This window comes from Eretmochelys imbricata, chromosome 1 (assembly GCF_965152235.1).
Source record: "Eretmochelys imbricata isolate rEreImb1 chromosome 1, rEreImb1.hap1, whole genome shotgun sequence".
In the NCBI taxonomy this organism is placed as follows: domain Eukaryota; kingdom Metazoa; phylum Chordata; order Testudines; family Cheloniidae; genus Eretmochelys; species Eretmochelys imbricata.
The window spans coordinates 231,094,327-231,115,143 of NC_135572.1; the positions used below are offsets into that span (position 1 = coordinate 231,094,327).

General features: G+C 39.6%; 1 protein-coding gene across 1 annotated transcript in view; it reads left to right on the plus strand.

Moving 5' to 3' along the window:
* LOC144271558 (potassium voltage-gated channel subfamily KQT member 1-like) overlaps positions 1-20,817 on the plus strand; it is a 449,329-nt gene that overhangs the window by 56,724 nt on the left and 371,788 nt on the right. Inside the window, exon 3 of the mRNA XM_077829000.1 lies at positions 17,210-17,336. Coding sequence (XP_077685126.1) covers positions 17,210-17,336 — 127 coding nt within the window. The remainder of the gene's footprint in view (positions 1-17,209; positions 17,337-20,817) is intronic.

Here is a 20,817-nt window from a genome sequence, read left to right on the forward strand (position 1 = left end):
ATTCAACATCATTCTTCTTAATGGAATTTTTACCAGGGACAAAGTTGGCCCATTATGCATAGCACTTACTGCATATGCATTAATGGTTTTTATCTTTATCCATGCCTTTTCGAAGCTTATAAAAAGAATAGTAAAAATTGATTGGGCTATAAAACTCAGCGTTCTGTTCTCTTGATGTGTGAAATCAATTGGCATTCAGGCAATTTATGTGCATGTGTCAAGGGGAGAATACAACACTACTACAACTTTTAAAAGGAAAGTTTTTGTGAAGAGGGGGGCTAAAGAGGCATCTGAGAGGCACTAAAATTATCAGGTTTCAGAGTAGCAGCCATGTTAGTCTGTATATGCAAAAAGAGAGTAGTTTTGGTACCTTAGACCAACAAATTTATTTGAGCATAAGCTTTTGTGAGCTACAGCTCACTTCATCAGATGCATGCAGTGGAAAATACAGTGGGGAGATTTTATATACACAGAACATGAAACAATGGGTGTTACCATACACACTGTAACGAGAGTGATCAGGTAAGATGAGCTATTACCAGCAGGAGAGGAAAAACTTTTGTCGTGATAATCAAGTGGGCCCTTTCCAGCAGTTGACATGAACGTGTGAGGAACAGTAGGGGGGGAAAATAGTTTTACTTTGTGTAATGACACATCCACTCCCAGTCTTTATTCAAGCCTAAGTTAATGGTGTCCGCTTGGCAAATTAATTCCAATTCAGCAGTCTCTCGTGGGAGTTTGTTTTTGAAGGTTTTTTGTTGAATTGTGACTTTTAGGTCTGTAATTGAGTAACCAGAGAGATTGAAGTGTTCTCAGATTGGTTTTTAAATGTTATAGTTCTTGATGTCTGGCAATTCTTCAACAAAAAAGCTTCAAAAACAGACTCTGAGAGACTGCTGAATTGGAATTAATTTGCAAAGTGGACACCATTAACTTAGGCTTGAATAAAGACTGGGATTGGATGTGTCATTACACAAAGTAAAACTCGTTTCCCCCCTACTGTTCCTCACACGTTTGTGTCAACTGCTGGAAAGGGCCCACCTTGATTATCACTAAAATTTTTTTCTCTCCTGCTAGTAATAGCTCACCTTACCTGATCTCTCTCGTTAGTGTGTATGGTATGTAAAATCCCCCAACTGTATTTTCCAGTGCATGCATCCGATGAAGTGAGCTGTAGCTCACGAAAGCTTTTATGCTCAATTAAATTTTAGGCTCTAAGGTGCCACAAGTACTCCTTTTCTTTTTACTAAAATTGTTGGAGGCTTCAAATAAAAGCAGCTGAAACAATTTTAACCTAATTCTGGGGGGAAATAATGTTCCTGTGCTTAGGACACTTGTGTCAAATTGCTCCTAAAGCAAGTCTTCAAAGTTGAATGTAAAGTTATATCCTAAAAGATGACAGGGATATATCAGAAAAAAACTGTCGCTGAGTTGGAAATCATTTAATCACACAAGCATGGTTCACAGAATGTAGTAATAGCTCTACTTGTGGTGTTCGCTTGGGCTTGGAGTGACTTTCTGCTCTCTGGTAGTCAGGAAAAGACAGGCACGTGCCATAATTTTCCATCTGATTAACAATGCATTAACTTCACTTCTGTGGTTTTGGGACTGGTGAGATTGCTTGTCTTGAGCTTCCATTTGCTGCCAGCTGAGGGAGATGTGCCCTCTCTTTTAAAAGGAGCTCTTTTCCAAACAACAAATATGATGCACATTTATGTCACTTAGCTGTTATGAGCTTGTTGCCAGCTCCTTTGCTTGATGAGGTAATTTAGTTTGTGGTCATGCTATGCAAGATAAATTGTAGGACCTTAGCTATTGATTCTTTGCCCTATTCTGGCTATTTAGCAAGCCAGAACACAAAGGCAGTGACATGAGAACAAGTTTATGGTGAACAGAAAAGGTATGTAGAATTCATGAGTGGATTTCAAAAAGTGTGAGAGGATCAGGTTTTTTTAAATAAGCACACAAGTCCAGTTGTTTATCCAAATTTTCTGGACCTCTTGAGCCTACGAAATCAGTCTGGAAAACTCATGGGAGCAGTGCTTTTGGTGTGATTTCTGTTTAATGCTTGTTTTGGGTCAGGTGTGGTACACGAAACCCAATTTTGGGTGGCTTGGATACCTTTGATAATGGCCCTATCAAAAATCTGGAAGCGCACTGGTCTACAGAAATGTAAAATAGGTGAGAAAAACAGCTAATTTTTTTCAACTTTGTATAATGGTTTGGTTTAGCTTAGCTTTATGCTGTGGATGAATGACTTTTTTGAGGGGTGGGGTGGGGGAAGTGGGAAAGAAGGGGTTTGCACTAATCTGATCTCATTGGCCAATCCCTAGCAGCCAACGAGACACAATGATTCATTCACCTTTGTCTATCAAGGAGACTAGTCACAATATGTCTGGCTTCAGTGAGATTTGTACAGAAGTGCCTGTAAAACTGAAATAGAGAAATTTAGAGATAAATATGGAACTGTACTGATTCACCAAGTGACTTATGCCCACAGGGTATTTAGGTTTCTAGGTAAGAGACGGAAGTCCAGGACCTCCTGTAGCATTCTCTGAAATGCTCCCAGTTCCACGCACAGGGCCAGTTACAGGGAGAACTGCAGGGTCTCAATGCATGGATGAGACGATAGTGTAGGGAGGAGGGGTTTAGATTTATTAGGAATTAGGGAAACTTGGGAAAGGAGGACCCCATACAGGAAGGATAGGCTCCACCGAATCCAAAATGGAACCAGATTGCTGGCACTTGACATTAAAAAGGTCATAGAGCAGTTTTTAAACTAAGGGTTAGGGGAAAGCCAACAAGTGCAGAGGAGCATGTGGTTTGGACAGAGACATCTGTTAGGGAAGGAGCTATTGGAGATTCTCTATGCCCTAGTAAGGGGAGAGGATGAAGATGATAAAGTACAGTTAGGATCTGATGAAACTGTCAAATGAAAAGAAGTCACATTCAATTACATCATGTAATGGCAGACAGATAAGTGACAAGTTTTTGAAGTGCTTATATACAAATGCTAGAAGCCTAAATAATAAGATCGGTGAACTAGAGTGCCTCATATTAAATGAGGATGTTGATATAATAAGCATCACAAACTTGGTGGAATAAGGATATTCAATGGGACACAGTAAGTAATACCAGGGTACAAAATATATTGGAAGGACAGAACAGGTCGTGGTGGTGTGGGAGTGGCTGTAGATGTGAAAGAAAGCATTTAATCAAATGAAGTGTAAATCTGAAATGAACCAAATTATACAATAAAATATCGATAGATAGTAATTCCATGCTTGAATCGTAAGAATATAGCAATAGGGTTATATTGCTGATCACCTGACCAGGATGGTGATAGTGACTGCAAAATACTCAGGGAGATTGAGAAGCTATAAAAATAAAAAACTCAATAATAATAATAATAATAATAATAATAATAATGGGGGATTTCAACTATCCCCATATTGACTGGATACATGTCACCTCAGGACGGGATGCAGAGATAAAGTTTCTTGACACCTTAAATGACTGCTTCTTGGAGCAGCTAGTCCTGGAACCCATCATAGGAGAAGTAGTTTTAATCCTAAGTGGAGCACAGGATCTGGTCCAAGAGGTGAATATAGCTGGACCGCTTGGTAATAGTGATCATAACATAATTAAATTTAACATCCCTGCGGTGTTTAAAAACACCACAGCAGCCCAACACTGTAGCATTTCATTTCAGAAAAAGGAACTACACAAAAATGAGGAAGTTAGTTAAACAGAAATTAAAAGGTACAGTGCCAAAAGTGAAATCTTTGCAAGCTGCATGGAAACTTTTTAAAGACATCATAATAGAGGCTCAACTTAAATGTATATCCCAAATTAAAAAACATAGTAAAATAACCCCAAAAAGTGCCACTGTAGCTGAACAAGAAAGTAAAAAACAGTGAGAGGCAAAAAGGCATCCTTTAAAAAGTGGAAGTCTAATCCTAATGAGCAAAATAGAAAGGAGCATAAACTCTGGCAAATGATGTGTAAAAATAATTTGAACACCTAGCCAAAGACTCAAAAGTAATAGCAAAAAAAAATGTTAAGTACATCAGAAGCAGGAAGCATGCTAAACAACCAGTGCAGCTGCTGGACAATAGAGATGCTAAAGGAGCACTCAAGGATAAGGCCATTGCAGAGAAACTAAATGAATTCTTAGCATCAGTCTTCACTGCTGAATATGTGAGGGAGATTCCCAAACCTGAGCCATTCTTTTTAGGTGCCAGATCTGAGGAACTGTCCCAGATTGAGGTCTCAGTAGAGGAGATTTTGGAACAAATTGATAAACTAAACAGTAATAAGTCACCAGACCAGAGGGTATTCACCCAAGAGTTCTGAGAGAATTCAAATGTGAAATTGCAGAGCTACTAATTGTAGTTTGTAACCTATCCTTTTAAATCAGTTTCTCTACCAGATGACTGAAGGATAGCTAATGTGACGTCAGTTTTTAAAAAGGGCTCCAGAGGTTATCCCGGCAATTACAGGCCAGTAAATCTGACTTCAGTACCAGGCAAACTGGTTGAAACTATACTTAAAAACAGAATTGTCAGACACATAGTTGCACATAATTTGGGGAAGAGTCAACATGGTTTTTGTAAAGGGAAATAATACCTCACAAATCTACTAGAATTTTTTGAGGGGGTCAACAAGCATGTGGACAAGGGGGATTAGTGGATATAGTGTACTCTAGATTTTCAGAAAGCCTTTGACAAGGTCCCTCACCAAAGGCTCTTAAGTAAAGTAAACTGTCATGAGATAAGAGGGAAGGTCCTCTCATGGCCTGGCAACTGGTTAAAAGATAGGAAACAAAGGGTAGGAATAAATGGTCAGTTTTCAGAATGGAGAGAGGTATATAGGGGTGTCCCCCAGGGGTCTGCACTGAGACCAGTACTATTCAACATTCATAAATGATCTGGAAAAGGGGTTAAACAGTGAGGTGGCAACATTTGCAGATGATACAAAACTACTCAAGATAGTTAAGTCCCAAACAGACTGCGAAGAGCTACAAAAGGTTCTCCCAAAACTGGGTGACTGCACAACAAAATGGCAGGTGACATTCAATGTTGATAAAGTAATGCACATTGGAAAACATAATCCCAACTATACATATAAAATGATGGGGTCTAAATTAGCTGTTACCGCTCGAGAGAGATCTTGGAGTCATTGTGGATAGTTCTCTAGAACATCCACTCAATCTGCAGCAGCAGTCAAAAAAGCGAACAATGTTGAGAATCATTAGGAATGGGATAGATAATAAGACCGAAAATGTCATATTGCCTATATATAGGTCCATGGTACGCCCACATCTTGAATACCACGTGCAGATGTGGTCACCCCGTCTCAAAAGATGTATTGGACTTGGAAAAGGTTCAGAAAAGAGCAGCAAAAATCATTAGGGGTATGGAACAACTTCTGTATGAGGAGAGATTAAGCTTTAGACTCTTCAGCTTGGAGAAGAGATGACTAAGGGGGGGGTATGATTGAGGCCTATTAAATCATGACTGGTGTGGAGAAAATAAGGTAGTGTTTACTCCTCCTCATAATAGAAGAACGAGGGCTCACCAAATGAAATCAATAGGCAGCAGGTTTAAAACAAACAAAAGGACGTATTTCTTCACACAATGCACAGTCAACCTGTGGAACTCTTTTGCCAGAGGATGTTGTGAAGGCCAAGACTTTTTTTTAACCCTGTTATAGAACTAGATAAATTCATAGAGGATAGGTCCATCAATAGCTCTTAGCCAGGATGGGCTGGGATGGTGTCCCTAGCTTCTGTTTGCCTGAAGCTGGGAATGGGCGACAGGGGATGGATCACTTGATTACCTGTTCTGGGGCACCTGACATTGGCCACTGTGTCAGAAGACCAGTTACTGGGCTAGATGAACCCAATATGGATGTTTTTATATTCGTAGGGATCAGATATGTTAAGAAGGTGTCATTTTTACTTTGACTTTTCAGGGTCGAGTCACTTTTTTTAATGAATACTTTTCACTTGAGACATTTCTGTGCCAAGGATTCCAAATATTCTATTATACTTAAGTCTATAGACCTGAAAGTATAAAAATAAAACACTTGCTGACTTTCAAAAGCACCCTACTTTCGTCCAATAGTGTTGCTGTTGAGGTCAATAGGAGTTTTACCATAGATGTCACTAACAGCAGAGATGAGCCAACAGGTGAATGCTTTTGGAAATCCCACTCTGGAATATAGGATATATAGGAATATATAAGAGAGTGGATAATCAGGGTGAGTTGGGAAGATGGGAGAAGAACAGGTCTTCGCTAGAAATAAGCACAGTAGTTCCTATTTCTGGATGAAGAAAAGGAGTACTTGTGGCACCTTAGAGACTAACCAATTTATTTGAGCGTGAGCTTTCGTGAGCTACAGCTCACTTCATCAGATGCTCATGCTCAAATTGGTTAGTCTCTAAGGTGCCACAAGTACTCCTTTTCTTTTTGCGAATACAGACTAACACGGCTGTTACTCTGAAACCTGTATTTCTGGATGATTTGTCTTGCATTTGCTGTGCCCCTGAGTTGATGATATTTTGCATGATAAATCAACTTCTGTCTTCATAATGACACATACAGCAATGTAAAAAGTGCAAGATCCCAAATTTGGTGCAGTATGGTAACATGTCACAGAACATCATCCCTTTATTTCCATTGGCTGTACTTTGCCCTGAATGTCCTCAGCCCCTACAAGTATTTATAATTAGAGATGGGTCTGAACCCAACACCTCAGACCTCAAGTTTTGGGGAAGTTCATCCTCCAGAAGAGCTGTCTGGATGGGATGAGTGTCTTCAACGGCCCATTGTCAGAGTTGTGTCCTTAATCGGCCATCAACACATAGATTTACATCAGGGCTACACAGCTATCTGGGGAGTGTCACCCTAGACACACAATACATGTTTGAGATACAAATCATAGCCAGTATTCATAACTTTAGATACAAAGATGATGCATGGATTTAACCAGGTTAATCAGACTTGATAAATTGTAACTTTTCCATTGACACCTTACATGGAAAAACTTTATGCAAGATTTGTTGCAATTGTATAACAGTGAATATCAATGATATAAATGGTCATGGTCAATCATAGAGCATTACAGCTATGTGTTGTCCTTTTTCCTTATTGCCCACCTAATTCTAGTATAATCCTAGTTACTTCCAGCATGAACATGCTTTCTATGAAGTTTTTATTCTATTTTTTGTTTTTTAGAGTTCATAATTTGTTTTTAACATGGAAACTCCATGTATTTCAAATTTCCCATTTTAGTGCTCCAATAATGTCTTCATGCTTTTCTTCTATATCTGGCTTGGTGATAGATAATTAAAAACACAGATAATTTCCTCTTCAAAAAGAATGATCATGATTTTTACTCTTGTAGTAAACTTTCCTTAGGGAAATAATTAGGAAGTTTCACTACATTTGCTGTTTTTAAAAATGTATATCCAATTTTGTATACTCTGTCTGCCATTGCACTTGATTTCTACCGTGGGTCAGCTCTAAGTTCTCATTATCCAGTGTTTTGAAAAGTTACGTCCAGTTTCTCCTGTCAAGATTAAAAAAAAATTCTGCTAAAGTTTTCTACTGCTTAATTTGATTTCATTGTGAAAGTTTGACGATAGTTTCTTCCTCTACTGAAATGTTGCTCACTGAGCTGTTTCATTTTGCTTTTAATGTCTACGATCACTTATAATAGGTACCTCTTTTCTAAATTCTGTGATTCTTTTAAAAATCTGATTTACTCTAGTAATTTAAGCCCTTTTCCCTCTGTATCCATTTCCTCTTCCCATAAGGCACTGAACTTGCATGACGATTCATGGTTCCTATAGTATGATCAAGTTAAAGCTTTCTTTCAGCCATAAATATCGACAAGGTGGTAGTTCAAAAGCAAAATAGGTCTCAGCGTTCCAGGGTAGTCATTGCTTCACAAAGCTATGTTGAAATGATCTTGATAGTGTGATCATGGTAATACAGTGACTGCTGTTTGTTTTTATATTTAGTGGTGTTAATTAAAAGTCACAGAGAAAATATTCTAGCACTCCCTAAACAATTATTGCACCCAGAAAATGAAAATATTTTATATACCATGGCTTGTGTGGAATGTGCCTGTCTACTTTTTTAGCCTCATTTGTCTGTTATCTCAATTACAAACTTTTTTCATGTTTAAAAAAAACTCCCAAAATTTTAGTTCATTTATGTAGAATAAAATTAAGCCTATAACTAGCTAAATTATCCATGCTGGGAAAGAGCTTTAAAAACTGAAAAGTCTCACTGATGATTTCTTGTGGCCGGCCATGCTGGAAATGTTGGGTTGCAGAGTGGTGGTATTGTGTGGTAAAGGAGATTTGGAGGAAAGAATGGCAGTAGAGGGAGTAAGGAAGGAAATTATTCCATTTCAGAGCAGACTTTGCAGAAGTGCATGGAGGTAGAAGTTACTCCTATTTTAGGGACTTGGTAGCTGATGGGCAGTTCTGTTGCAAAGAACTAAAATTGTCAGAGTTACTTTACACCATCAGAAGTGTCCATGAGAGGGGGCTTGGCCAACAATTTTTTTTAAACTGAGAATTTGACTCATGCGCAAACTTCATTTTCCTTATGAAAAAATATATTTCCTTGTCATCCCATGGTTTTAATAATCGCATGTCACAAAATGTAGGGGGCGATAGAGTAGGTGAGGTTTTTTCGGGAGTGTATCCAATCCGTAACTCCAAGAAGTTGTGATTCTGCTTTAACGGCACTGTCATTTGTAGGAGACTCCTATTTTCTTCAGGGGTAGCGATGTGGTCTGTTACCTTGTGTTTTATTTCAGATACAGAACATTAGTGAGTCATTCTGTGCTCTTGAGATCTGTCTCTGTCATGGAGATGTTATGGCCTAATCCTGCTCTGTGTGAACAGACTGCAGAGCTCCTCTGACTTCAATGGGACTCTGTGTGGGTGTGGACTCAGCCTGTGCAGAATAGCTTGCAGGATCAGGACCTGTTTTTGTTGTTGTTCCTTAATTGGAAATAAGTGCTCTACAATGAAAATACACATTTTTATTCTTTTTGAATGTGGGAAGCATAATACCATCCATCCAACTCCCTTCATTTTCATCTGCATTCATTTCCTCTGCAGGTTTATTATGTAATAAACTACCTCCGTATTTCATTTGAAGGGCAGAGAAGAGGGGAGTAGAGAGATCTGTGTATTCTAATAGTTTGTGTAAACTGTAAATATGTAAATTGCATTGAGATCCTTATGGATGTGATATTATACAAATATAAGCTATTAAATGGATCCAGTTTAATTTCCAAACAATCCCTCTGAGTGTTAATCTACTGAATGCTTTGGCTGCTGGAAACCAAAGGTCTATTTTCATATATATTTCTACCAGAAGAGGTCACCATTGTTATTTACAATGCACATACATCATCATTTTAACTCCCCCCCCCCCCCCCCCCGATGTAATAAAGGAATATCTAGTTTCCTTTTGTGTTGCTGGAGAGGGGCAAATACAAAAATCGTGCTGTTTAACAAGTATTTAGTATTTATATATTGTTTCAAAGAATAGTTTTAGGTGAATAAATTCTTTTTTCAATACAAATACAGTATTCTGACACAAGCAAATGTGTCAATTCATATATTGGCTTGAGGTGAATGGTATTTTAACACCTTGATATTGAACTCTTTGAGTAAATAAAAATTGTTGGCTCAGAGGAGATAGATAAATAATATTTGCATCCACAAGTGTATTTGTTCACTTGTGGATGCAAATATTATTGAAGGGGGTTGGATGGATGGTGGTATGCTTCCCACATTCAAAAAGAAAAAAAGGCAACCAAAACCTAGAATGGTATAGAAGTGAAATAATGAGGAAGGGTGCATAAGAAACTGAACAGTCTTAATTTTATTTTCAAAGCTCTGAACCATCTTTTCCATGACCCCACCACCCCATTTTCACTGTTTGTTGCTATTCTTTCCTTGTGTCATGTCTAAGTTTATATGATAGACATTTTATTCAGAGTTTGTCTAAATTTTGCTAGAGCCAGTATATAACTTGAGGCTTCAGAGCTTCAAAGGCAACATCTTTCTAAGGTTTGCAGAGGTGTGCTCCCTGCTGTGGACAGTTTGAGGAGTGTGGGACCATGATGTCTGGTGCAGTAGTTCCACATGACAGATTTTATATTTTATGATATTTTTCTTTAAATCATTGATTTCATACAGCTTTTCTCCAGCTAGATACATGTGATGCAGCATTCTCCAGTACCGAGCGCTACTCTGTATATATTTATCTCGGCCTCGTCTCCCTTTTTTTTCAGTGACCCTCACCCACTTGCATGATTTCAGCTATATAACCATGTCATTCAAGACTGTCATTTTGAATCTGTGCTAGTGAGGTCAAGTGCAACCTTTCATTTGTTGCTTCCTGAGTTCTGTTTGCTTAATGGTGCAATCTGAATTTTCTTAATGTAGCTTTTTCCAGGAAGAAATTCCAAAAAGCAGATTTTGGTGTGTTTCATATTCTCTTTTCATAAATGTTTCTACAAATCAGTGCCTTGCTACATTTATCTGACCCCAGGGCATGGTGCATGCAATAGAGAGAAGTGGGTTGTCTAGCACATTGAATTCATGGGGCCTCATCCTGCAGCCCTTACTGAGGGAACACTTTTGCCAGAGTAAGACATATAGGATAGCTTCCATAACCTGGAGTGCTACTTTATGAAAGGTATTTCACTTGCGTAAGGTGTTAATTAGGTTTTAGAAATGGACAGATGAACCTGTCCACGGGAAAAAGCAAGTAATTTCTCTTGTATGCCAATAGGGTCTCTTCTCCAGCACAAGGTATGTTTGCACTCTTTATGCAGGATAAATCTAAATAAAATACAAAGTGCTTCTATTATCTTCTAAACTTATTTTTAACTTTCACTACAACTTTTGTGGTGTAGGCAGAAAAAATCGCCGGACAGCTTGTTCTTGGATCTGTATGGCTGCATTTTATGTGGGCATTTTAGGAGAGTATTAGAAAATAGACCTTAAAATAGATTTTTTTAATGCATCCTACAACTTAGGAAAATATGATATAGCAAGTTCCTCTCAGCTTTGGCGGATCCAGTCCACTAACTCAAGTCTTGCCCTATGTTGGTTGTTTAGCAGCCACTGCCTTTATAGATATGGAATAGTCATCAAACACATGGATTTAGTACAGAACAAATTCTGTTCTGTAGGCTAATTGCAATGTGTTCTACAATTCACTCAAACAGAAAACAACCATTGTGAAATGAGAAAAGGAGTACTTGTGGCACCTTAGAGACTAACCAATTTATTTGAGCATAAGCTTTCATGAGCTGAGCTCAGCTCATGAAAGCTTATGCTCAAATAAATTGGTTAGTCTCTAAGGTGCCACAAGTACTCCTTTTCTTTTTGCGAATACAGACTAACATGGCTGCTACTCTGAAACCTGTCATTGTGAAATAGAAAATTACTGGGGAGTTATTAACAAAGGACCAAATCATGCCATTCTTTCTCAGATTCCTACCCTAGTTAACTCCCATTCAGGTCAGAGGGAGTTTGCTTGCTTTAAGACCTCAAGATTTGGCCCAGGGGATTGTTTTTTTTTAATTTAGTTGGGAATGAGAGGTGGGGGGAAAAAGCAGAAAAAACTGAAACCCACACTGGTATGAGCCTCCCAAATTGAGAGATTAAGAAAGATTATATGATTATTTATAATTCAGAAGGTGGTATTCACTTTGGATAGATGCCATTGAAAAGCAAGACTATACTTTTTTTCCTTCCAGCTAGAGGTAGCGTGTCCTCTTCTTCCCCCCCCCCCCCCCAGTCAGGATTGAGGCATGTAGGTGGGTTAACTTGATGAATTTTGCATTGCTGCCTGGGTCTATGAATAAATAAAGGACTTCTGTCTCCCGGCAATACTATCCTGACCAAATTCATGGTTTCTTTCAAGTTGGATTTTAGGTTGCTCTTCAGTGCATCTTACAGTCCTTGTTGTGTTTTAAGTACTGCTATATTCACAGTAGGTCAGAAAGTATTCAACTGTACTCTAGACAGTGTCCCATCCACCTAAGTGTGTTTAAGGAGCTAAAACTTTCTATGCAACACCCTGACAGATGAATTCCAGACTTCAATGGCAACATATCTGGATAGTGGAGCAGAGTATAGAGTTGTCACTTCCCTCATTAGCCAGATGATTAAAATTCCATCTTCTGTAGTAAATAGAATGTGTTGATAAACTAGAGGACCAGACAAGTACTCCTGGTGTGACATGGGCAAATTCTGGATATGTCACAAGTGCTCTAAAATATTTAGTCAGTGCTGTTTCTTTGTAATGGATTTGTTAAATGTAGACTATGACCATCTTTTCTATTAAGCATATCAATCATATGTAAAACAAATGTTGTTCAAAGCAAAATGAGCTGATAATATAGGAGGTACAGAAAATCTGCATGGCTCTTTCTTCCATGTGATGCTAATTTTCGGCCAGCTAGTTTCAGATTTAATCTCTATAGTTTATAACAGTGAGATTGAGGATAAGTGCACATGCTCAGTGCTGGTTGACTTTCATTGCCTTTGAGCATTCATTTAAATGAAGCAGGTTGTTAACCTGACATTTTCAAACTCTAAGGACGAGAGAACCTTGAAGACAGGTTATCAGATTAAATTTCGGACATAAGCGCACGTGTGCAAACATTGGGACTATTAAACCACTATGCTTGCTTCTGAGGCTTCATTGTTTTGAGCTGACATTCCTTGATTGAATCTTCATGAGCACGCTATTCATTTAGCCATCCTGCTTCCTCCTTTTACTTGAGCACCTAAATATGCCAGTAAAAAGAGTGAAGAGAGCATTGTGTATACTCTCCACCTAAAACACAGCTGCAGCTGAGAAAATACTTGCCTTTTTCATGTGTGCACTTTAATCGCTCCAGCTGCATTCATTCCCTTCAGCTGCTTCTCTGGTGTATCTTTAACCATATTGGGAGGTATTGTGAATTCTGAGCTATAAATTTCATTTACATGCCTTCATTTACATGATGTTCATCCATCTTACTGCTGCAAGGAGTCTTATTTGGTCAGAAATCTAGCAGGACAGCCAAACCTAGTATATCATAAAAGTTGGTGACCTTCCTCCAAAAGTTTCTAATTTGACTGAGTTTTGGACTGTAAACTATTGGAAGCTATTTGCCTTGTCTTTCCTTTTCAGTCTATCCTCATATCAGCAAGTTCACAATCTTTTAAATATGTTGTATACAGTTTCATAGTGTTAGAGCTTGAATGTTTTGAATGTATCTTGATTTTTTTTTCTGGGTGTACTTGACACAATAGGTTAGAATTACTTAAGAACTGAGAACTGTATCTTTCAGATACAATAAATTAGAATGTCCTTTGTCTTGAGAAAGTGTCTAGGACATACTATAATTTTGGTTTCCAAAACAAAATGAGACAGACTTGTAGTTATTGAAAGTGTTGATACTGACTTCAGCAGAGAACAGTTATTAAGCAGACTGTACAAGGCTAATACAAATTCTGATGACTCTATCAGTTCTTGAAAGTGAGTAAAGAGCTGTCAAACTTCCATTCTCTCTCCTAGCAAATTTGAGAACCCCGTTCTGTTTGAATTAGCAAATCAATTGCATACAAACAATGAAGTAGTAAGATAAAGGAGAGGACAGAGATTAATTGATCAGTTTTGAGGGATCTGTCCTTAGGAGTTTTTGCTTTGTTAGATATGCGCTCTGTTTCCCAGTAAAAGGCCTGCAGGGTGATATTGCCCATTTTTCCCATTAGGGAAAAATCTCACAACTATAAGTCCTTTGTTTCCTCAGCATTTCTCTTGTGCATAGTGTTTTCTATGCTAGCAGATACTTAGCATAACTGGACATGGCAATTCCACCTCACTGTTCTTGTCAATAATTTTTCCACTGGTAATGATATCCTTTAAGTCTGAGTCAGAAAAGCCTACATTTTCATGGGGGTTGGGAGGGAAGACACATACTTTTATGTTGTAATTATATGGCACATCTTTTCTTGTTATGAGTTGCTGTGACAATCCTTATCCTGGGGGTCTGATTCCAAAGTTAACAACTCAATCATAATTAGTAGGCTTGCATAATCCCTCTTTTACTCACCTTTCATCCTCTAAAATACTTTCCTTATGAGGAATTCTAAGGATGAATAGGCATTGTTCAGAGAGAAATCCCATTCCAGGTGTGAAGATGGGGAATGCTGCAGTTCCCAAATGCTCTCCCAGTTGAGTCTGCTCCTCCTACCCCACCAGCTCAGCCTGTGGGGTTAGAGAAGTAGGATGCATTCCCATTATACTCAAGAGAACACGTTTGGCTGGTGGTAGGGATAGCACTGGTAGGCTCTGCAAGAATCTGTATTCAGCCCTCTTCACCTGCAAGAAGGTTGCCAAGATTCACGTGCTTTAACACAGTGGTTATCCTATTGGTCTTTACTATTTAGTAATAGTGGGCATTCTAGCATGTGATGTTAGCTGACATGTAATGTAAAAGTAACACATTCAGTGCAAAACTTGAGTTGGTGCTCCATGATATTTTGATGAAAAATAACCTAGAAAGTTATAAAATTAACATGGCACACAGCCAACGGATTAAAAGCTGGCTAACTGATAGGTCTCAACGCGTAGTTGAGGAATTGGGACATTTCCTGATTCTAGTGGGGTCCCACAGGGATGGGTTCTTGACCCTACACTAGTTAACATTTTCTTTTATTAAATACTTGGAAGAAAACATTAAATCATCACAAAGTTTGTAAATGACACCCAAATTGGGGGAGTGGTACATAATGAAGAGAACAGGTGACAAATACAAGTGGTGTGGATGCCTTGGTAAACTGGTAGAAGCAAACAATATATGTTTTTAACATGGCTAAATGTAAATATATACATCTAGGAACAAAGAATGTAGACCTTACTATACTGGGAAGCTGTGACTCTGAAAAAGATTTGGGGGTTGTGGTGCAAAATCAGCTGAACATGAGCTGCCAGTGAAACACTGTGGCCAGAAGGAATGGCGCAGTCCTTGGATGAATCAACGGGGGAATCCTGAGTAGGAATAGAGTTTATTTTACTTATGTATTTGGTCTGGTGTGACCATTGGGGGAATACTGTATCCATAATCCAAGAAAGATGATGATAAATTGGGGAGAATTCAGTGAAGAACCATGACAATAATTGAAGGATTAGAAAACATGCTTCATAGTGATAGACTGAGTTCCATGGATTTCTTTAGTTTATCAAAAAAGTTTATAGGTGACTTGATTAATTTCTGAGTACATATGTGGGGAACAAATATTTGATGATACTCTTCAATCTAGTCTCCAAACTTTGAGACAAGGGACATATTAAATTTTTGAAAGGGCTTCGTGGGCCGAAGCAACGGTGAAAGAAATTAAATATATGCAAAATTAAAAAAAACCACTACTGTGTCAGTGTTCCATTAAATTCTAAATCAGGTATAAAAGTTAATCGATGCAGGTACTGTAAGTTGGCTCCCCTTTTTGGGTCTGCTCTGCCCTGTGCCTGCTCCCTTCTCCCTGTGTCCGCTAGGCGTGCCTGCTCTGCTGAAGAAAATGACAAAGGATTGAAAGTTTGGCTGTACTTTGGTAAGAGAAGCTCCAGGTTCCCATTGTTGGTTGGGACTGTTTGGTTCTATTAGTGCTGTAGTTAAAATTTAACCATCATGAAATTAATTTCCATCTTCTTCTTTACTGCATTTATTGGAGATGTAATTAAGCATCTGACTTGTATTTTTACTCTAAGGCAGGGGTCTGTGCCTGCTCGGCTGCAGCAGCAACTCTCCCCTAAGTTGGTTCCCCTTTTGGAGGGACACTGGCTCCCAGGGGCACTCACCCCTCCGCACAGCTCAGCTGAGCTACACCCCCCCCACCCACGTGAGCTGCTGCCGGCAGGCGTTCCTACTCAGCTGTTTGCTTTTCCCCTGTTGGTTGGAGGGCCAGACAAATGGAAGCCGCAGGACGGATCCGGCCCGCAGGCTGTAGTTTGGAGACCCCTGGACTAGATGATCACTATAGTTCCTTCTAACCTTGGAATCCGTGAATCTATTAACAAAACAGATCACATTCATTTCAGTGAATGTGTAATTAGATGCAAGTGAGTTGATGAGAGAATTGGACAATTTATGATTTTAGAAGAGGTTTCAAGTTTGTAAACTCTGATTCTGCATTTTTGTATGCATGTAGAGCGCTGTGTGTGTGTGAGAACATGAAGTTTATTTAAAAAAAAAAAACTTGACTCATAAGCAGAATTTGTCAAGTTCCCTTAAATTTCAGAATCACATTCCTTAAAGAACTGGCGATTCTTTGCTTTTATTGATCTGTGATTAGAACCAAGAGTACCAAACTTAAAAGGAGTAATATATTCTCTATGGAAGTCCAGGAGAACATTTCATATAATATTTTGGAGAACGTTGTCTTGAATAAAACAGGTCAGCATCATAATTTTGAATGTTATCTCCCAGCCTTCTTTGTCAGCAAATTGAACTGCACATTTTGTCAGATTTCTACTAATCCTTGTTTGTTAGGATAGAAATAACATGAGAACAGCAGAAAGATTTCTTGTTTGCTCCTGTTGCTTTTCATTCTAGCCAAAGCCAGGAAGTGAGGGAGGCATGGTAAATATATGCAAAATTTAAAAAACAAAACACTACTCTGTCAGTGTTCCATTTTTCATCCCTCTATTTTCAACTTTTAGGAGCAGTAACTAAACAGAGGAAGAAACTTACTGTGACTTCCCTCAAGGACACTGCTATGGTATTGCCTAGAGGGATTAGGAGAATAATGCTTAGCTCGGAAAAAAGAAAGCTTATGCTCAAATTTGTTTGCCTCTAAGGTGTCGCAAGTACTCCTTTACTTTCTGCGGATACAGACTAACACGGCTGCTACTCTGAAACCTAAGCTCTGAGTTTTCTATTTAAACAACTTATTTATGCTCACCAGTACCTTACTCCACAAATAGTTTGCTGGCAATATACTCCATTTTTTAAAATTTGCCCTCTGAAAAATAAATAAAACACAATCTTGTTACTATTGGCTTTTTGGTTTTCAGGAGGTGGCTTGACAAGTCACAGACAAAAGGAAAATGCAAATTGTGAGTTAACTTTTGACGTTAATCGCATCTTTTTTCCTTTTTAATTCCAACAGGAAATTGTTCTGGTGGTGTTTTTTGGTGCTGAATATTTGGTGCGGCTATGGTCTGCTGGTTGCAGAAGTAAATATGTTGGCTTTAAGGGAAGACTACGTTTTGCCAGAAAGCCTATATCAATTATTGGTAAGATTCATATTGTTTTTAGACAGTTCTGTTCATATCCTGTTTAAACTGTGAATATAAAGTTATTACCAAAGACCATACTGGAGACCTGAGTTGTATCCTTGATTCTTAGCACTGACCTGTGTGTGACCTTGGGCAAGCTGTCTGTGCTTCCCTGTGTCTGTCTTAGCTATTTAAATTTTCCTTGCCTTGAAAAGTTTAGTCTTATTATGTATTAGAAATGTGCCTAGTACAATGGGGTCTCCAGGCACTACCGTGGTACAACTAATAAGTAGTAATAATACTGCATATCCTGAAATGATATGTATTAGGCCCTTGCCTACAGGGAACCCTAGCTGAAGAAGGAAAATCTGAACCTCTGAAGGGTAGGGAAGATAGAAAGCAGCATCACCTACTGGTGATAACAAGGGGTGGCTGAGGCTATGTGAAACATTGGCCCTGGGGAGGGTGGCTGTACTTCCAGATACTTTCAATAGCTTGGTCACCCTCTCACTAGCTGAGTTTTTTTCCCTTCTTTCCCCAGCTCCAGGTTCTCAAATTGTGCTTGAATATGTACTGTAGGGTGGGCACAGTGGAAGGGAGGATACAAAGGAGCTGCTGGATGGAGAGGAAGAGGGAATAGAGAGCTAGTTGGAGGAGTGAGAGGAGTGTTGGGGGGGAAAAGGGGCGATTGGAAAAAAGTAACTGGATTTGTATGTAACATTACCATGAATATTCTGTTTTGTCTGGAGTGTGTTTTTCTTTAATTTATAAACCCTTTGGGAAAGGCTATATCTTCCTGTGGTTTTTGTACACCACCTTGACCATTTTAGGTGCTACAATGATATAAATGTGTATAAAATGTTTATTAGTACCATATACAGTACACTGTTTAATCATTAAGGGGTCTGTGTTCTCTTTTATCGGTTATTTTTATGTGGGGGAATTGAAACCTAGTTTCTGCTCACTGGGTTTTGTGGTCATGCTTCTGCTGGGGTACAGGTAGCTGGGGAGCAGTGTGTGAGTTTAACCCCATCTGCAGAGTCCACAGCTGATTGCCTCACTCACCACCTATGATTTGCATGAGATTTCAGGTGAAAACTCAACAAACCAAGTAGTCTGTTGAGGAGCTTAATATGCATAATTAACAACAGGGGGAAATAATGTACAACTTTAAAATCCTGGGGGATTTCATTGCATGAAAAACAAACAGAAGCACAAATGCACAAAATATATAGCTGTTAGGGCTCTCAAGTGATTTTAAAAAAATTAATCGTGATAATCACATGATTAATCGCACTCTTAAACAGTAATAGAATACCATTTATTCAATATATTTGAAATTGTAGAAAATATCCAAAAATATTTAATTTCAATTACAACACAGAATAAAATGAACAATGCTCACTTTGTATTTTTGGTTACAAGTATTTTCACTGTAAAAAAAAAAAAAAAAAAAAAAAAAAAAAAAAAACCAAAAGAAATCATGTTTTTCAATTCACCTCATACAAGTACTGTAGTGCAATTTCTTTCTCATTAAAGTTGAACTTACAAATGTAGAATTATGTACAAAAAAACTGCATTCAAAAATAAAACAATGTAAAACTTTAGAGCCTACAAGTCTGCTCAGTCCTACATCTCGTTCAGCCCGTCACTAAGACAAACAGGAGATAATGCTGTCTGCTTCTTGTTTTAGAGTGTCACCTGAAAGTGAGAACAGATGTTTGCATGGCACTGTTGTAGCTGGCATTGCAAGATATTTACATTTTCAGATGCGCTAAATGTAAACGGGGGAATAGTCCCGCTATTGTGGGGAACTTTCCTGGCTTCTGTACTGCCCCGGTGAAGTGCGCTAGTGAAAGGATCTGAGTCCTCGCTCCCACTTCCTTTACCCAGTGGCCTCCCTGCCCTTGAGGACTCCCATTCCACTATCCTGTCTGGCAGAGTCCTTGTAACCCAACAAGGCTGGGCCCAGGATTCCTGGGGGGCTTGACCCCCAACCCTGCTGTGGTCACCTAGGACGGGGGCAAGGGTGTCCCCACTCTGGGGTACTCTCTCTGCCCTGGGCACTTCTCTGATCCACTGACCATTACATACAATTTAAAGCAAATGCAAGTTATTTAATCAACAATTTTAAAAAGAATAAGGAAAAATGGGAAAGGTGAAAGGAAACACATCAACCCGCTCTGTGGCAGGGAACATCACAAACAGGGTCTCTGGAATGTCAGGGCAGTTCACAGCCTGTTCCTTGTAAGTCCCAGGCCGCCTTCTCAGGCCCTGGCTGTGCTGCAGGGATGCTGTGGGTTGGACACTTGCTCTGGCGGTGGCCACATGCTCTCAGGCTCTAAGTGGTAGGGCCCTTCTTCCCAGTGTTGCCCCTGCCCTGTTGGGGTTACGTTCCAAGCCTGGCCTGCAGAGCCTCTTGGCTGAGGTGTCTCCCTGTGCTTGGCCCACTGCCCAGGGTCCCCCTCACTCTCCGCAGCTGCTCACCGCACCCAGCTCTGGACTGCTCCAGCCCCAGCTGCACCACTCTGTCTCAGCACTGCTGCTGCTCTGCCTCCAGCTCCCCGGGCTGCTTCTTTGCCCCTCTGGTTCTGGTTGCTGCAGTTCTGCTCCCAGGACAGGGTCTGCTCTCTCTGGGATGCTTTTCTGGTCCATCTGGATCTGGCACAGTTCTGCTCCCCAGCTCAGCTTGGGCCCCTGCTTTCTCCTTAGCTCAGCCCCACTCTGTCTGACCCAGGCAAATCCAGCTCACATGGGGGACGGGAGCTCCCTGGCCTCCTGACTCCCTGATTAGCTTGCCCGCCCTGTCAGTCAGGCTGACCTGGAGCATTGGCCTCTCCGCATTGTTCCTGGGGACTATCAGTCTCAGGATCCTGATTTCCCATAGACCCTTCCCCTTTTAGTACTGGGAGCTAGCCAACCAAAACACCCCCCACTGAATGTTAGTAAAGGGGCAACAGTCCCCTTACATAAAGATTGATATGTCCCTTCATCTTCAACCACCATTCCAGAAGACGTGCATCCACACTGACGATGGTTTCTGCTCGATAATGATCCAAAGCAGTACAAACTGACACATGTTCACTTTCATCATCGGAGTCAGATGCCACCAGCAGAAGGTTGATTTTCTTTTCTGATGGTTGGAGTTCTGTAGTTTCAGTATCGGAGTATTGCTCTTTTAAGACTTCTGAAAGCATGCTCCACACCTCGTCCCTCTCAGATTTTGGAAGGCACTTCAGATTCTTAAACCTTGGGTCGAGTGCTATAGCTCGCTTTAGAAATCTCACATCGGTACCTTCTTTGCGTTTTGTCAAATCTGCAGTGAAAGTTTTCTTAAAACAAGCATGTGCTGGGTCTTCATCAGACTGCTATAGTATGAAATATATGGCAGAATGCAGGTAAAACAGAGCAGGGGACATACAATTCTCCCCCAAGGAGTTCAGTCAAAATTTAATTAACACATTATCTTAACATGTGTCATCAGCATGGAAACATGCCT